General features: G+C 35.6%; 1 protein-coding gene across 6 annotated transcripts in view; it reads right to left on the bottom strand.

The window, feature by feature from the left end:
* Window positions 1–563: 563 nt before the first annotated feature.
* PIKFYVE (phosphoinositide kinase, FYVE-type zinc finger containing) overlaps window positions 564–13795 on the bottom strand; it is a 77657-nt gene continuing 64425 nt past the window's right edge. For 5 of the 6 annotated variants that reach the window (XM_082841813.1, XM_082841812.1, XM_082841817.1 and 2 more), the window contains 10 exons: window positions 13205–13288; window positions 12344–12441; window positions 10539–10703; window positions 9085–9144; window positions 8222–8398; window positions 7330–7433; window positions 6300–6428; window positions 4943–5204; window positions 4446–4520; window positions 564–3873 (listed from right to left, as the gene is read on the bottom strand). In XM_082841813.1, coding sequence (XP_082697939.1) covers window positions 3758–3873; window positions 4446–4520; window positions 4943–5204; window positions 6300–6428; window positions 7330–7433; window positions 8222–8398; window positions 9085–9144; window positions 10539–10703; window positions 12344–12441; window positions 13205–13288 — 1270 coding nt within the window. In that variant the 3' untranslated portion in view covers window positions 564–3757. The remainder of the gene's footprint in view (window positions 3874–4445; window positions 4521–4942; window positions 5205–6299; window positions 6429–7329; window positions 7434–8221; window positions 8399–9084; window positions 9145–10538; window positions 10704–12343; window positions 12442–13204; window positions 13289–13795) is intronic. The other variant, XM_082841815.1, reaches the window with a different exon arrangement.

Below are 13795 nucleotides of genomic sequence, written 5' to 3'. Positions count from 1 at the left end.
ACAGAAAACTGGTACTATGCATACGCCTTTTCCACCACTGTTGGGGGTTGAGAGGGAGCAGAGCCAGGCCACCTGGGCATCCCTGGGCACAGGGGCCATCCCCTCTGTCCAGCGGTTCTCACTTTCGCCCTGTGAGTCTGGGCATGGTGAGTGGGAGTCGCTGTGCTTACAGCTGCGGGTTGCAGCACATTGGATCCACTTCAGGGATCCTGTGAAGGGTGGGAACAACTAACAGTGGAGGCTGCCCTCCAGGTGGACTCAGCCATTCCCCGATGGGCAAGGCCAAGCTTTCTAGAGCGCCCCATAAGGAAAGCAGAAACAGAACTGAAGAGAGGCAGGAGGACAGAAAAGGCCAGGCCCATACAGGGCAAAGTGAACCCAAGGATTTAGCACCCCCTTTCTGAGACCTAAAGAGGAGAGTTATTTACTGGAGAAAGACTTCAATTCTCCCGTCGGAAGGGGGAGAGAATGAACAGAAGACAACACTGCTGGGCCGGGGGCACCAACTCCATCTCCTCTTAATTTCCTCAAGCAGATTCAAAACAAAGTGAAGTTGATTCTCAGTTTATTGTAAGTCCTCTTTTTACAGTATAAGTCTCCAAAAGGTCAAGGCAGTTTTATCTCATAAATAACATGTCAATCATATAAAACAGCTGGAACCAAAGTAGAGAAATATATACAATATAATACATTAAGTATTTTCAATATTGTTAATTGAATTTTTCATATTAAATTAAAAGAGGCTATTTTGATTTACAATGTCATTTCTCTAGTTAAAATTAAACCTGTCAAAGACGTAATATACATTTCTTACAAAACAAGCAGAGCAGCATTAATAAAACTGCTCATGATTGTAATTTTTATTTTTCTATAATACAACTGCACCCGTGTTACAAAAACAAACAAAAAAGGCATTGCACTAGATGGTTTGAATACTGCTTAAGTCAGTATGTTAACACTTGAGGAATAATGAATGGCCTGATCTGTTTCACCACCAGGCTCATTTGCAAGGGTTTTCACTCCGCCAGCTAAGCAAACTTTCTATACAGGTAGATTATTTTCCTCAGCAGTTTTATACAAGCCCACGACACTAATGGGTAAAAAGCCAAGGAGAAGCTGATGCCACAAAAAACAATACAACCCTACTATTTACAATACCCAATAAAGGCCAAAGCTAGAAAACCACTCACTGCTGGATCAAGGAAAAAATTATAAGTAGGACATTCTGTAGGAAAATTTGAATATCTATAAATTTAAAATATTCAATAGACTACAAAAGGGCTTGCAACAGCTTATTCCCCTTATTTTTCTTAGGCTTGGGTAAGAAAAAAGTGAATCTTTTTTATTTTTAAATAAAGTTTTGATGGCATCAAAACACTTCACATTTATAAATAAATTTTTATACAATGCAACATGTTCACATAGCTTTCTTGTGCTATCAATTATTCTCAGAATTCATTTTTTTATTCTAAAGAAGAAAGTATTAAGATTTCTTCTTCGTTCTTAACTTATCACCATCAAGGTTCTCCAGGCCTCAATGGGGAATTCAAGAGAGGTAAACAGCCATTCAGTGCCTGACACTGAGTACACAGTATTTGAAAAGCCTTATGTATCTGGTAGTGGCCTAAACAAGAGCAGCAAGAGGCCGGGTATATAGTTCTACCACTCAAATTAAATTTTATATTTCCCCTCCATTAAGACAGTTTTAAAAGGACAGATCACCCTTGCAAGGCAACAAGTATTGTTTCAGATTATATCATATTGGAATTTTTTTTAGCCACAAAATTACCTAAGCAGCAGCAGTACTTTAAAAAAAAATCGGTTCTTCAAGTCATGGGCAAGGAAAACAAAATCAACATGACACATTATTGTCAAGAGCTATTCCAATGGAGCATTCAAGCTATACACGTGGTACTGAGACTGAAACAAAGAAACAACGTGATTACAGCTGCGGGAAGACACCTGCCCCTGGAAGTGCTCCTGACTGGGGTGAGGGAAATGGACAGGATAAATAACCCCAAGCCTCCTGACAGAAAAAATAAACAGATGCAAAATATGTTTGCATTCAATATGAGATGCAAAATCCATGTTCCTGACACATGAGAAGTGAATAATGTTCCACATCTTTCAGCCCTGTACAACTCCTTTACTGGCCCTTGATATCAAAACTAAAATCGTCATTGTTTTGTACGTTTTCAAAAGGCACATCACATGTTAAAAAAGAAAAAAGTGCTTATCATCAGATCAGTAGTAAGTCCTTGGTCAGTTTGTTTCTAGTACAGAACAAATCATGTTTCTAATAAGCACCAAACACCAAACTAATGCTTTCGTTTTCTCGAGCAAACTTTCCAAAATGTTCCTATTTTACATACTTAAGTCTCTGTAATTGGAATGTAACCAGATGTTTTTCTTATTATGTGAAAGGTGCAATAGAAACGTGCTACTATAGGAAGCCTGAAAAGAGTGGAACCCTTAAAACTTTACAAACCCCAAATTATCCTTATTTGGGGTATTATCCGTAATAATAATCCTTATTACGGGAAAGAAACCAAGAGAAAATATTCGGGGTTGTGTTATTTCCTCAAAGACAGTTTAGTATACTTCTGATCACTTTTTAAATAAACAAAAACTCTAGTAAACAATAAGTTTCTCACTAAGAATATCTTAACTGTTAACATTTCTCAATAGTCAGAACTGGCCTAGAAACTGGTACAGAAAGTTAGAAAACAGGGATGTCCATACTGGAAGCTTCTTAATTTTATAGATGCCACATAAATTGCTAATTATATGGAAAAGGATACTTTACCCTTATAAAAAATAAAGCAAGTGCTTCCCTCACCCTATTTATTGGATCAGGCCTAATTTATTTTTTATATTAAAAAAAAAACCCTTCATTAATAATTATCCCTTTGGGGATTCAGTCACTGTAGACTAATTTACTAATGTTTCCCTGAAAGTGGGAGAAAAACCTAGAGTATGAGCATGTGTAGACAAGTGCAGTTCAGCATATTACTTGCACAAAAGCTGTAAATAAACTTAAAAAAACAGCTCCAGGAAAAGGCTTAAAGTTAATGGCTATAGCCTCCTGTCACCCACAGACAAGTAGAGACAGAACTTGAAAAATATCAAACACACTTGAAAACAGGGAAAGATACAGAACATGACAGGATTCTCAATTTAAGTCAAATTCCTCAGTAAAACAAGAATAGATTGTATCAATCTGTTTAACTGGCCATTAATAAAATAATTCAGAATTTTTTTAAGGTTTCAGAAATTCTGATAAGAGGTAACATTAAATTGTTACATAAGAAACACAAAACAAATTCACCAGCTCTACAAATGCTTTCTAGGTAAAGAATCTGTCCAATATGATGCCAGGAGAGTCATAATCTATGAGACACTGTTTTCTCAACAGGATTGTTAGCCAATATGACAACCCATTTTTTCACCGTATCTCATCTCTAACCATACATTTGTCCTCAGCCCTTTGAAATGTGCCTAGATTTCAGCTTAAGTGAACAAAATGTTCATGCAACGTCCCAGCCTACGGATAGCTCATTTGTAGGTTTCAAAAACCAAAGTGCAAATCCATAGAGTTTTAACCCTTCAGGCTACAGACGGCCTCCACAGCCGCAGAACTGAAAGGGCTTTGCATACAGTGGTGAATGTGATGAAGGAATAAAACATGTAGCTTATTTTTGGTCCTTGGTTCCAGGCCCCTTTTCTTCCTGGTCCATTTCAAAATATGTGCTTTGTTTCAGCAGTTCAGACCCAAGCCTGTCCAGTGGTCTGGTACCATCAGGAAATACTTGTCCATTGCTTCACAAAATCTGGTCCTATACAACTCTGGAGAGACCACAGTCGGCATTTTACCTAGGATTATGAAAGAGAAGAGGGAAAAGGAAGCCGTTACATAATTGATAAGACAACTGACTTCAACGGCTATGTTCTTTCATGTCAACAGACATAAAATGCCATGGTCTGTAAGCAAACACACCACGGCGGGCTCAGAAAGGAGGGAGGGTGTTCACTGTGCCACATGACAAGGGACAGGTCCTTCTTGGTAGGAGGTTTTTTTTTTTTATTTTAAAAGACGCTCTTGCTTAGAGATGAGAGATGTCTAAAAGCACAAATGGCGCTGGCAGCTCTCAGAGAACTTAGAGGATTTCAAGTGTTAATTCAGGACAACCTCCTGTTCAGAACTTCTGGCCTTTTTAACTTACCATTTTGAGAACCTCTGGCATCTTAACACAAATTTAAAACCCCATATTTCCCCACCTAAACAATTCCCCTTATTATTTGATCACCTTGGAAATGATGATAAAATCAAAGATAACCACTTATGTTTTAGAATTTTGTTTAAAGTATCCATTTAGTATATGTTAACTGATGAGGAAGATAATGAGAACAGTTTAAAGAGTAAACAGAACAAAAACTCTGCTCACCTTGTCCTCCTAAAATTCCTGTTGATTTCACAACCATCTCAAGCTTTTTGTCCCATGTAAATGTTCGGATATAATCTGTTGCAGGGGGCGAGATTAGCAGTAAAGGTTCTCTTAATAAATATAAGCAGATGACAACCGCAATTACCATTACTATTACTTCTATAATAGCTATTGAGTGCTGGCAATACTGCAGGTGCGGACAATATGCCAGGGACTGTCCTAAGGGTTTTTACCATATTAATTCATTTAATCCTCATAACAACCTCACAGGGCTTCACCTTCAAGTGACTTTTGAATACAGATATTTTTGGTAAAAATAATGAAAATGGAAATGAGGAACCTGAATAAAAGGTACCAGAACAGAAAAACTATTATTTTTAAAATTTCAAATGAAAGTTTGCGAAATTATTCAATAAGCTATTACTACACCAGATGGTCTTCAAATTTTACTCTGGCTTAAATCATGAACTATACATAAGGCATGCTCATCAACTTACCTATAATTCCAACTACCAGCTCATTGCTGGTATCATCTCGCCCAACCAGCAAAGAATAATCTATAATGAGGTGGCTAGAAAGGAAGTGGGAGTCGCTACGGATTGAGGCTCTCAGCACAGCTTTGGAATGAGAACGGATATACAGAGGGTTGTCTCGAACCATTTTTAAGAGATTTTCATCCAGCAGGACTACATCACAACTCTCTTTCCCGGTATCGGTTTTTACATTTCGATTCCTAAGTGAACCCTTCAAATCAAAAACCTAGCAGAAAGAAAACTCTCTGTCATTTATGTGTGAGCTGTTACAAATGGTTAATTAAATTAAAAAGGCAGAAAGCTTCCTTGTAGCCACTACAGTTATAAACACTTTAAAATTTAATTTTAAAACCTAATAACTTATATGTCACTAAATGCATACATTGTAATTGTATAATACATAAAACACATGGTGATGCAATTGTATCATGAAATTAATAGCTAGGTACTCATTTATTGAAATATTTCAGAAATATACTGACCCATTTAATCAACTCTAAGAAACATTAACAAGTAACTCCAAAAATATATTGTTGAATCATAAAGCAGTTTAAAAAACAGATGCAAACATTCAGAGGAAACTTTTAAGTACTGATAACAAAACTGTGCAATTACTTAGGACAATGTAGAAGCAACAGCATATCTCTAGGAATTTCTGGGCATTAGGAAAGCAACGCACTCAAAGGTCAGGGACCTGGGTACTAGACCAGTGCGACCTGAAGTGTTATTCAGCAGACCACTGCTAGACAGGCTTTCCTGGTTCATGATGACAGAGAGGCTAGTGCCAGAATGTAAATCAATTACATCATTAAACCCACAATTTAGTACAGCAGATGCTTCTGCCATAGCAAGACATTCTCGATGAAGAAAGCAGTGCATTAAATTACATTCTATTGATTAGTACAAGCTCTTATCTCACCACGGATTGGAAACAGTTCAAGGACCAGCACACTGAAGAGTACTGTTCTAGAATCTAGACCAACCTGAGTTCTAGGCATAGCTGTGTGACTTTGATAAAGTACTCAATGTCTCTGAGCCTCAGTTTCTTCATCTTTAAAACTGTTATGTTGCATCTGCTTTCTTTTTCTATAATTCTGTGTTTCTAGGATGTTGGATATGTTAAATTTTAGGACCAGTCCACAATATTCCTCTTTATTCTTTCCTACAGGGTTCAATAACTCAAAAGTTAAATTTTGCCTAGTAACCAAAGTTTAATATTTACTCTCAAATATCATGTTACTCTCTGACTCATTATGTTCAGGAAGCAGAAATACAAAGGGTAAATGCTAGCTAAATGCTTTGCATAGTCCAGTATCCTTACCTGTGCCATCTTTCTCCCATAGAAAAGATTTTCCATGACAAGGAGATCTAGCTTCTTCTCAGTGTTGTTCTGGGAATTCTTATAACCAATTCTGTAAACTCCAAGAATCTTGGCCAATGCAGTGGGCCTCTAATCAAGAAAAAAGTAAACTCTTATCAAAAAGGACTATGTATGAATATTATGCTTAGTGAAATAAGTCAGTGAAAGATAAATACTGTATGATATCACTTATATGTGGAATCTAAAAGTAATACAAATGAATGTACATGCAAAACAGAAACAGACTTAGATATAGAAAACAAGCTTGTGGTTACCAAAAGGGAAAGGGAATGGGGGAGGGACAAATTTTTTATATGAGATTAATAAACTACTCTGTATCAAACAGATAAGCAATAAGGATATATTATATACACAGGGAATTATAGCCATTATCTTGTAACAACTTACAATGAAGTATAATCTGCAAAAATACCAAATCACTATGTTGTACACTTGAAACTAATATTGTAAATCAACTATACTTCAATTTTTCAAAAGGATTATTTATAATTTAATACCAATATCTGGATTATTCATGTATTACCCAAACATGATTTTCTATTAATATGATCAGTCAGAGGACCTTAAAACAAACTCAAACCTTTGAATCTATGAAGTAAAGCAGCAATGCCAACAAAATTATTAGATCTTTAACATTCTCCCAAGGGGTAATCGTTCTCAATTTCTCAAACTCACAAATTTTATTATGACATAATTCCTCCAATAATAGGCAATAAACCCATAAATGGAAAAAAAATCTATGTGACTCTTTCATACTCACGGGAGGCTCACTGCTTCATGACAAGTGGGTAATCTCTCTATATATATGTAGGAAAAAGAGTTTGAAATCCCTGCATTCTACCACACCTCAATAGCACAGCAGAGATCTAGTCATGTTCTGTTCACATATTACCACGGAGAAAACTGCCATTAGGACTCTCAGGATGTGAAAAAGCCCAGTAAACTTACAGATCAAGGTTTGGGTTTCTACCTTTTGTTGAACGGCATTTGTAATATAATTGAAGTAGTGTGGTGCAAAGTCAAGGAAAGACTGGACTTCCAGACGAGGCATTTGCTTCAAAATGAATCTATCATCTAAAAGGCAAAAATTTCATGTTTATTCAATTGCAATATTTACTGAGGTATTCCAAAATAAATCATTCTAAAAATCCCAAATGATCTGTTTGCTTCACATTTTTAAGGGATATTTTCTGACACCACTGAGAAAATTTTGATCAGAACACAGTTCTCAAGTAATTGAAGGTTTGGAAGGGCTTCTGAGGATTTATATAGTCAAGAAACCTCTACTTTCGACAGTACCACACCTGAAGTCATAGCTAAATGATCTATTTTTTTTTAACTACCAAGTAAAATGTTATAAATTCCTTTGTTAACAATCCAATAAGTAACAGTTATGAAAGTTCTTATCTAGCACGTCTTTCCTGATGCATTTTCTCAAATAATTTCGCTTTCAGTGAGTATGGAAAATGGAATGTGAAATAAAAATGCTCATGATCTTCTGTAAAACTTTGTAGGTTAAGAACTTGGCCTTCTGGTTTTCAGGTCAAATGTTTCTATTTTTATCTTTCTCTCATGAGCTCTGAGGTACCTTTTGAGTCTTCTAGAAGTTCTCTGTTATTATTTACATTTGGAAAACTCAGGACTAGAAAGAATTTAATAAGGATTTGATCAATATTTGTCTCTCATTACACACCGTACACCATATATTCTTTTAAATGTGCTTCTTTCATCCTCTCAAGCATAAAAAGAAAAACATGTTTGCAAAAAGACAGTATCGTATTACCTCAGTTCAAGGGATTCATAAATTATCTGAGGGAAAAAGATGGATACCGCTTAATTAGTAAATGATTAAAAAGACTTACCTTCAGTCGCGTAAAAGGCAGCTCCTGATTTGCCTCCTCGGGCCTGCCACGGAGAAGAGTGAGAAAGGGAACGAATAAAATCTTCTTCACTGCTGCCCAGAATCACTTCTCGCATCTTATGAAACTCTCCCGCATAGTAGAGACGACAGTAAAACTTGGCGTTGGCATCGGAAAATTCTATAAACAGAAGTGTTTTTTTAAAAAAAAGCTCCTCTGGATCAGAAATACCTTTTCCTTTTCCTTCTTGCTCACTCCCCACCCCCACCAAATGCAATCATTTAAGTTTCTCCACGATAGCATTTTTCACATTAAGTCTACTACATCCCTGTTTATCACAATTCAGTTAAAGTTATCTTCAGGAAGGATTAAAGAGCATCTTATGACCACCCTTCATATTTCTAGAAAAATCAAACAGAAAATAAGACCCATTTCTAATTTTATGCTGGTCACTGTATTTTCATCATTGTACTTATACATCTTAAATTTTTCTATAGTGTTATAATGCTGGATAATACATTTTTGGCACTCACATGTACACACACAATTCTAGATGCCTTACTAAGGCTCTGTGGCTCTAGATTACACAAAAAGTAATTATTTAAACATCAGACATTGCATTAAATTATAATTTATAAATTAAATTATAATTTTAATTAAATTTATAAATAAATTTCCTTCTAAATTAAATAATGTATATTTTATAAACTAAATTTAGACTAAACAAATGTTCATCAGTACACAGACTTAATATTCATTTTAAGAAGTAGAATATTTATCTAGTGAGAAGCTAGAAGCTTCAAATAATGGAGTTTGCTCAATTATAGTCCTGGTCCCCAAACCAAAGGTATTTATCTCATACTTACGGAGCTCCACATGAGGATTTGTGAGTTGTTTCTTCTGTGTATCTCCTCCATCTACTTCATCTAAAAGATTTAACATCATTAGTAAAGCCAAAGTTTTAGATAGTTATCAGGTCATTTTGTCTGTTCTTTTTCCCCTGATATAATACTAAAAACAAGTCAATTCATGTTATCCTAGTCAAGTCACTCTCAAGCAAGCATCATGTATACAATTAACTGTGTAAATTACAATAAAAATCTATGTACCTTTTGAAAGATCAATTTTTAGATTAAAATCAGAGAATTCAGATTGAAGAACAATTTTTCTTATAGTTAAGTAATCTCTATGATAGCAATAAAATAACTCGGCTCTAACATCACGACTTTCTGTGGCTTCTTTATCAGAGTTTATGACCAGTTTTCCCTGTGTATGGAATAATGCTTCCCCAATAGTCTGAGATGCTTTCTTTATCATATACTAAGATATATGTACAATATAGAAAATACACTAGTGTCTACTTCAGAGCTATTTTTTTTATTTGACTGATTTGTTTGGCAAACCTACTGCCAGATCCACTCTAATTATTGCAGAGTTGTGATACATTTTAATATCTAGAAGAACAAGTCATCCACTAAGTTTCACATTTCAAAATTATTTTTTTCAAAGCACCAATGCCTTCCAAGGATCACAGCCCAATAGCAGCCTATAGAATACTTAACACATATCTTAATTACTGATGAAAACTTACCATGCAGTTCCTATTTTTTAAACTAATAATTCATGATCTAACCCAGGGGTTGCCAAACTATTCCTGTAAAGGGCCAGATGGTAAGTATTTTACTCAGTTGCAACTACTCAACTTGCCAATATAATGCAAAACCAGCCAGACAGTAAGTAAATGAAAGGGTGTGCCTGTGTTCCAACAAAACTTTATTAACAAAGACAGGTCAGCATAGTTTGCCAACTCCTGGTCTACTAACCCTGTATTCAAACACAATCAGGTAGATATATTTTTTAAATACCCAAATGAAGGTGGGTATCAACAGCTTCCACCTTACAGAGACTGGAAAAGAAAGGAAACGTCTGAGGGGGTAGTGGGATGAAAACATTTGAATATATACTGTGAGCTACATAGTGAGACAGATGTTTTACATGTATAATGTCACTTAGTCCTCAGTAAATCGTAGTCCTCAGTAAACCCAGTAAACCTTGGAAGACACTGCTTTTCCAGTTTACGAGTACAGAAAGTAAGGATATCTAATTCCACCACACAGTAAGTGATAGCAATGACATCTGAAACCAGTTGGATCCTCCAAGCGCCATGCTTTTCCCACTCTACCCCCACCAAGATGTGAGAAGAGAGGGAATGCCCTGGTCTCAGCAACAGAAGCATCTACTTCAGGCTATAAGGAACATAACCAACTGAAATAAGTAAATCGAAACCTAGAATAAGCACATTTGGTCTCCTTTAACACACCTTGAGGCTCAATGCCTTGATTCTCCGTTCCCTCCTTGCCCGTCTGCCCAACCTGGTAGTAAGCACTATCTGCTCCACGTAAGGTCTCTCTCTTCTGGGAAGAGAGATCAGGGCTTTTCCCTGCTGTCCCTCGGAAGAAGGACAACATTCCAGAAGCCTTTTTGGCTAAAAATAAGAGGTAACATATTAAGTACAGGTCACTGCAAGTAGAAAAATAAAAATTTTCAACTCATTCCTCTGTTAGCAGTAACCATTATATGAGAGTAATAAATATGAGTAACACTGATAGTCTTATTTGCACAGATTATTATTCCACATGTTTTATGGGATCTTTAGGGGGGCACTCAAGCACTCTTATTATCAGAAACATGAAAGAAGAGCAATGTTCAGATAGCTATATATCAAAATGTGAGAAATTATACAGAAAGCCTTTTAAAAATATCTTTCCAAGGCTGTCAGAATATCTTAAGCAACAAGATTAAGTTAAGGCTGGGTTCTTACAGTATCACAGTATAGTTAATTAAACTAATACAAAACAGTATTCCAAGCTACAATGCATCAAAGTTAAAGGTTTTTATATCATCTGTCTTCCTACACTTCAACAGAGCAAAATATACAATTTTAGTTTTAGCATTTTTCAAAAATAAGTAGTACAGGATGACCAAAACTATCACTAAAGCTTGCTCTATACTTTTATTCTTAGTTTTGAGCTTCATCATATCACTAATACATATGATCCTAATCTTGTACATTTACCATTAACAAAACCCACATCAAATGTCGATCATGAAGTGCTTACTTAGGGCAGCAGACACCATTATGGCCTTAATATCCTTAATATCCAATCCCACCTTGTTCCTTGCTAACAGAACTCCAATTTTGTTTGAGGCAGCAATGTGTAGAGTCCCAGGAAATGAATCATGATTTATGTAAGCCAACCAGGACAATGCTGCTTACCACTTTATAAGTCTCCTTTGCAGGAAAGGGTGGCCATGAGACTCACTTCCAACCAATGAGATTGAAGGGGGAAGGGAATTTCCCAATAAAAGAGAACAGTTGCAGCTTGTACCTCCCTTCCTTCTGCCTCAAATGCAGACATTAAGTGGGACATTTTTGACCATGAGTAAAACAAGAGAATCAAAGAGAAACTACCCCTATGTTGTCATTACAATGCTGAGTAGCTGAACCAATGCTAGCAACTGTCTACCTGCAGTTGCTATCTTAGAAAAATAAACTGTCATTCAAGACCCAATAGTCACTTGAGTTTTCTGCTACTCGTAGTGAATATTCCTGACTGACAAAGTCAAAGAGATCCAAGTTCAAATCCCAGCTCCCCATTACTTGTGTAACCTTCAGCAAATTGCATTATCTAAGTCTTAACTTACTTTCTGAAAAATGGAGATATGTCAAATAACTCTTATGGGGTTATTATGGGAATTAAAGGAGACAATACATGAAAAGTTCTTTTCACAATGCCAACAATGCTGCGAAAACAAACAAGCAAAAACTGCTGTTATATTTCTTCAGTTATATGCTTTAAACTGAAAGCCCTAGGCAGGAAGGCAGATTTTTGCATAGACCTATGAGTTTCTAGGAGTTTCAAACTCAATAAACTTAAGGTAAGAGTCAAAGAAAAGTGAAATATGTACAAAAGAAGATATACAAAAAATTTTACATCCATACTGTATTTCAAAGACCAGAAGTAATATATCCTTGCCAGATGGCATTTCTTATTTAATGTGTTTTCTTCTTCAAACCACAATTACAAACAAAACTAGGAATTACTTCTCCATTTGTAATCTTACTTGGTTGTGGTTCGACTTCTGCTGTACGGTTTGTCTGTCCTCCACTGATCTCAGGTAATCTAATAGGGCTGCTACTCTTTGGTCTGCTGTCTAAAGTACTAAAATGAAAAACAAAAGGAAAGTTGGTTTTATATGATTCAGACACAAAATAGCAAGTACTCTAATTCCTGTATTAATCTACCCCCCACCTAACCCCACCCAAAATATCAGAAATCTGATTCATAATTTATATAAACACAGGTTAGCATGGAAGAAAAAGGCTTGAAATGTCTACTGGGCTTAAGAAAAAGCAAAATGATAAAGCTATAAAAGCGTATGGAAAAATATATGAAAGTATATAGGCTCTTATAATATTTTTCACAAGTCTATCAGAGCTATATTAGCATCCATAAGTCCAACAATGACGACAATTTCTGTCTCAAATGTCTAAAATACTGAACACACTTAAAGAACTTGTTTGGTGGGGGGCTGTTTTATTTTTTAACTGTTAAGATCTTTAATTATTATGGAAAATTCATAAATACTTTAAATTACAAAATCAAGCAGTAGTTTACTAATTTCAGAGTTATTATTTTTTAAATGAAAACAATAAAGAGAACTTAAAATGTTAAAAGTTTAAATCTGCAATACACAATGAACTTCTATGACAAATTATCAGAAAACTGTATCCGAAGAGACTTCTTAAGGTCTTTTGCTATACCTGAATTTTGTTCTATCAACTATTGGCTAAAGGATGAGTGCCACTGACTATATTCTAGAAACTTTTATATTGACAATAAGCTAAAATAAAATTGGAGTAGGAGCACCTAGAAAATGATGACGTAGCTCAATGAAAATAGATTTTAATCAATCGCAGATCACCTGTTTGTTGAAAGCCCTTCTTCGGCACTGTTCCGCAGAGTCACTTTGGACAATTCCTCTAAGGCATTCCGGTATTCTTTACAACTTAGGGTAGAAATAGGTTGAAAAATGTTAAACATTATGGTCTTCTTTTAAAGTAAATCATATGCTTTAGAATAAGCTTTGCATTGTAGAAACACAATCATTGTAAGCATCCATAATTAAACAAACACAAGTTAACTAACAAAAGTTATCAAGTACAAGCTTCATGAAGAAGGTCAATGTCTTCACAAAAAATAATACAAAATATGACCCAACACACCAACCAGGCTCAATATCCTAAATATGATTGTCAAGGCCTCCACACTAACATTTAGATCAAATGCCTTCAGGGGTTGAACAGCTAACTGAAGAGCATGAAACTTCACTGTTTAGTATAATAGAGAGGAAAGGAACTTAGAGTACTTTTCAACTTAAAGGTATTGAACTTTAAGAAAAAGCATATTTTTTTAGTTTGCCTTGGCCAAAAACATCCAACTCTTGGACTAGCAGTCTGGAAGCACTGATTTAGATAAATCAGATGTTAGGGAACAAGGGAAGCATCTTAGCATC

Source organism: Leucopleurus acutus, assembly GCF_964270905.1.
Source record: "Leucopleurus acutus genome assembly, chromosome: 6".
NCBI classification, from domain to species: domain Eukaryota; kingdom Metazoa; phylum Chordata; class Mammalia; order Artiodactyla; family Delphinidae; genus Leucopleurus; species Leucopleurus acutus.
Note: the sequence above shows the minus strand (reverse complement) of the source record. Positions and strands in the feature narration are given on the sequence as shown.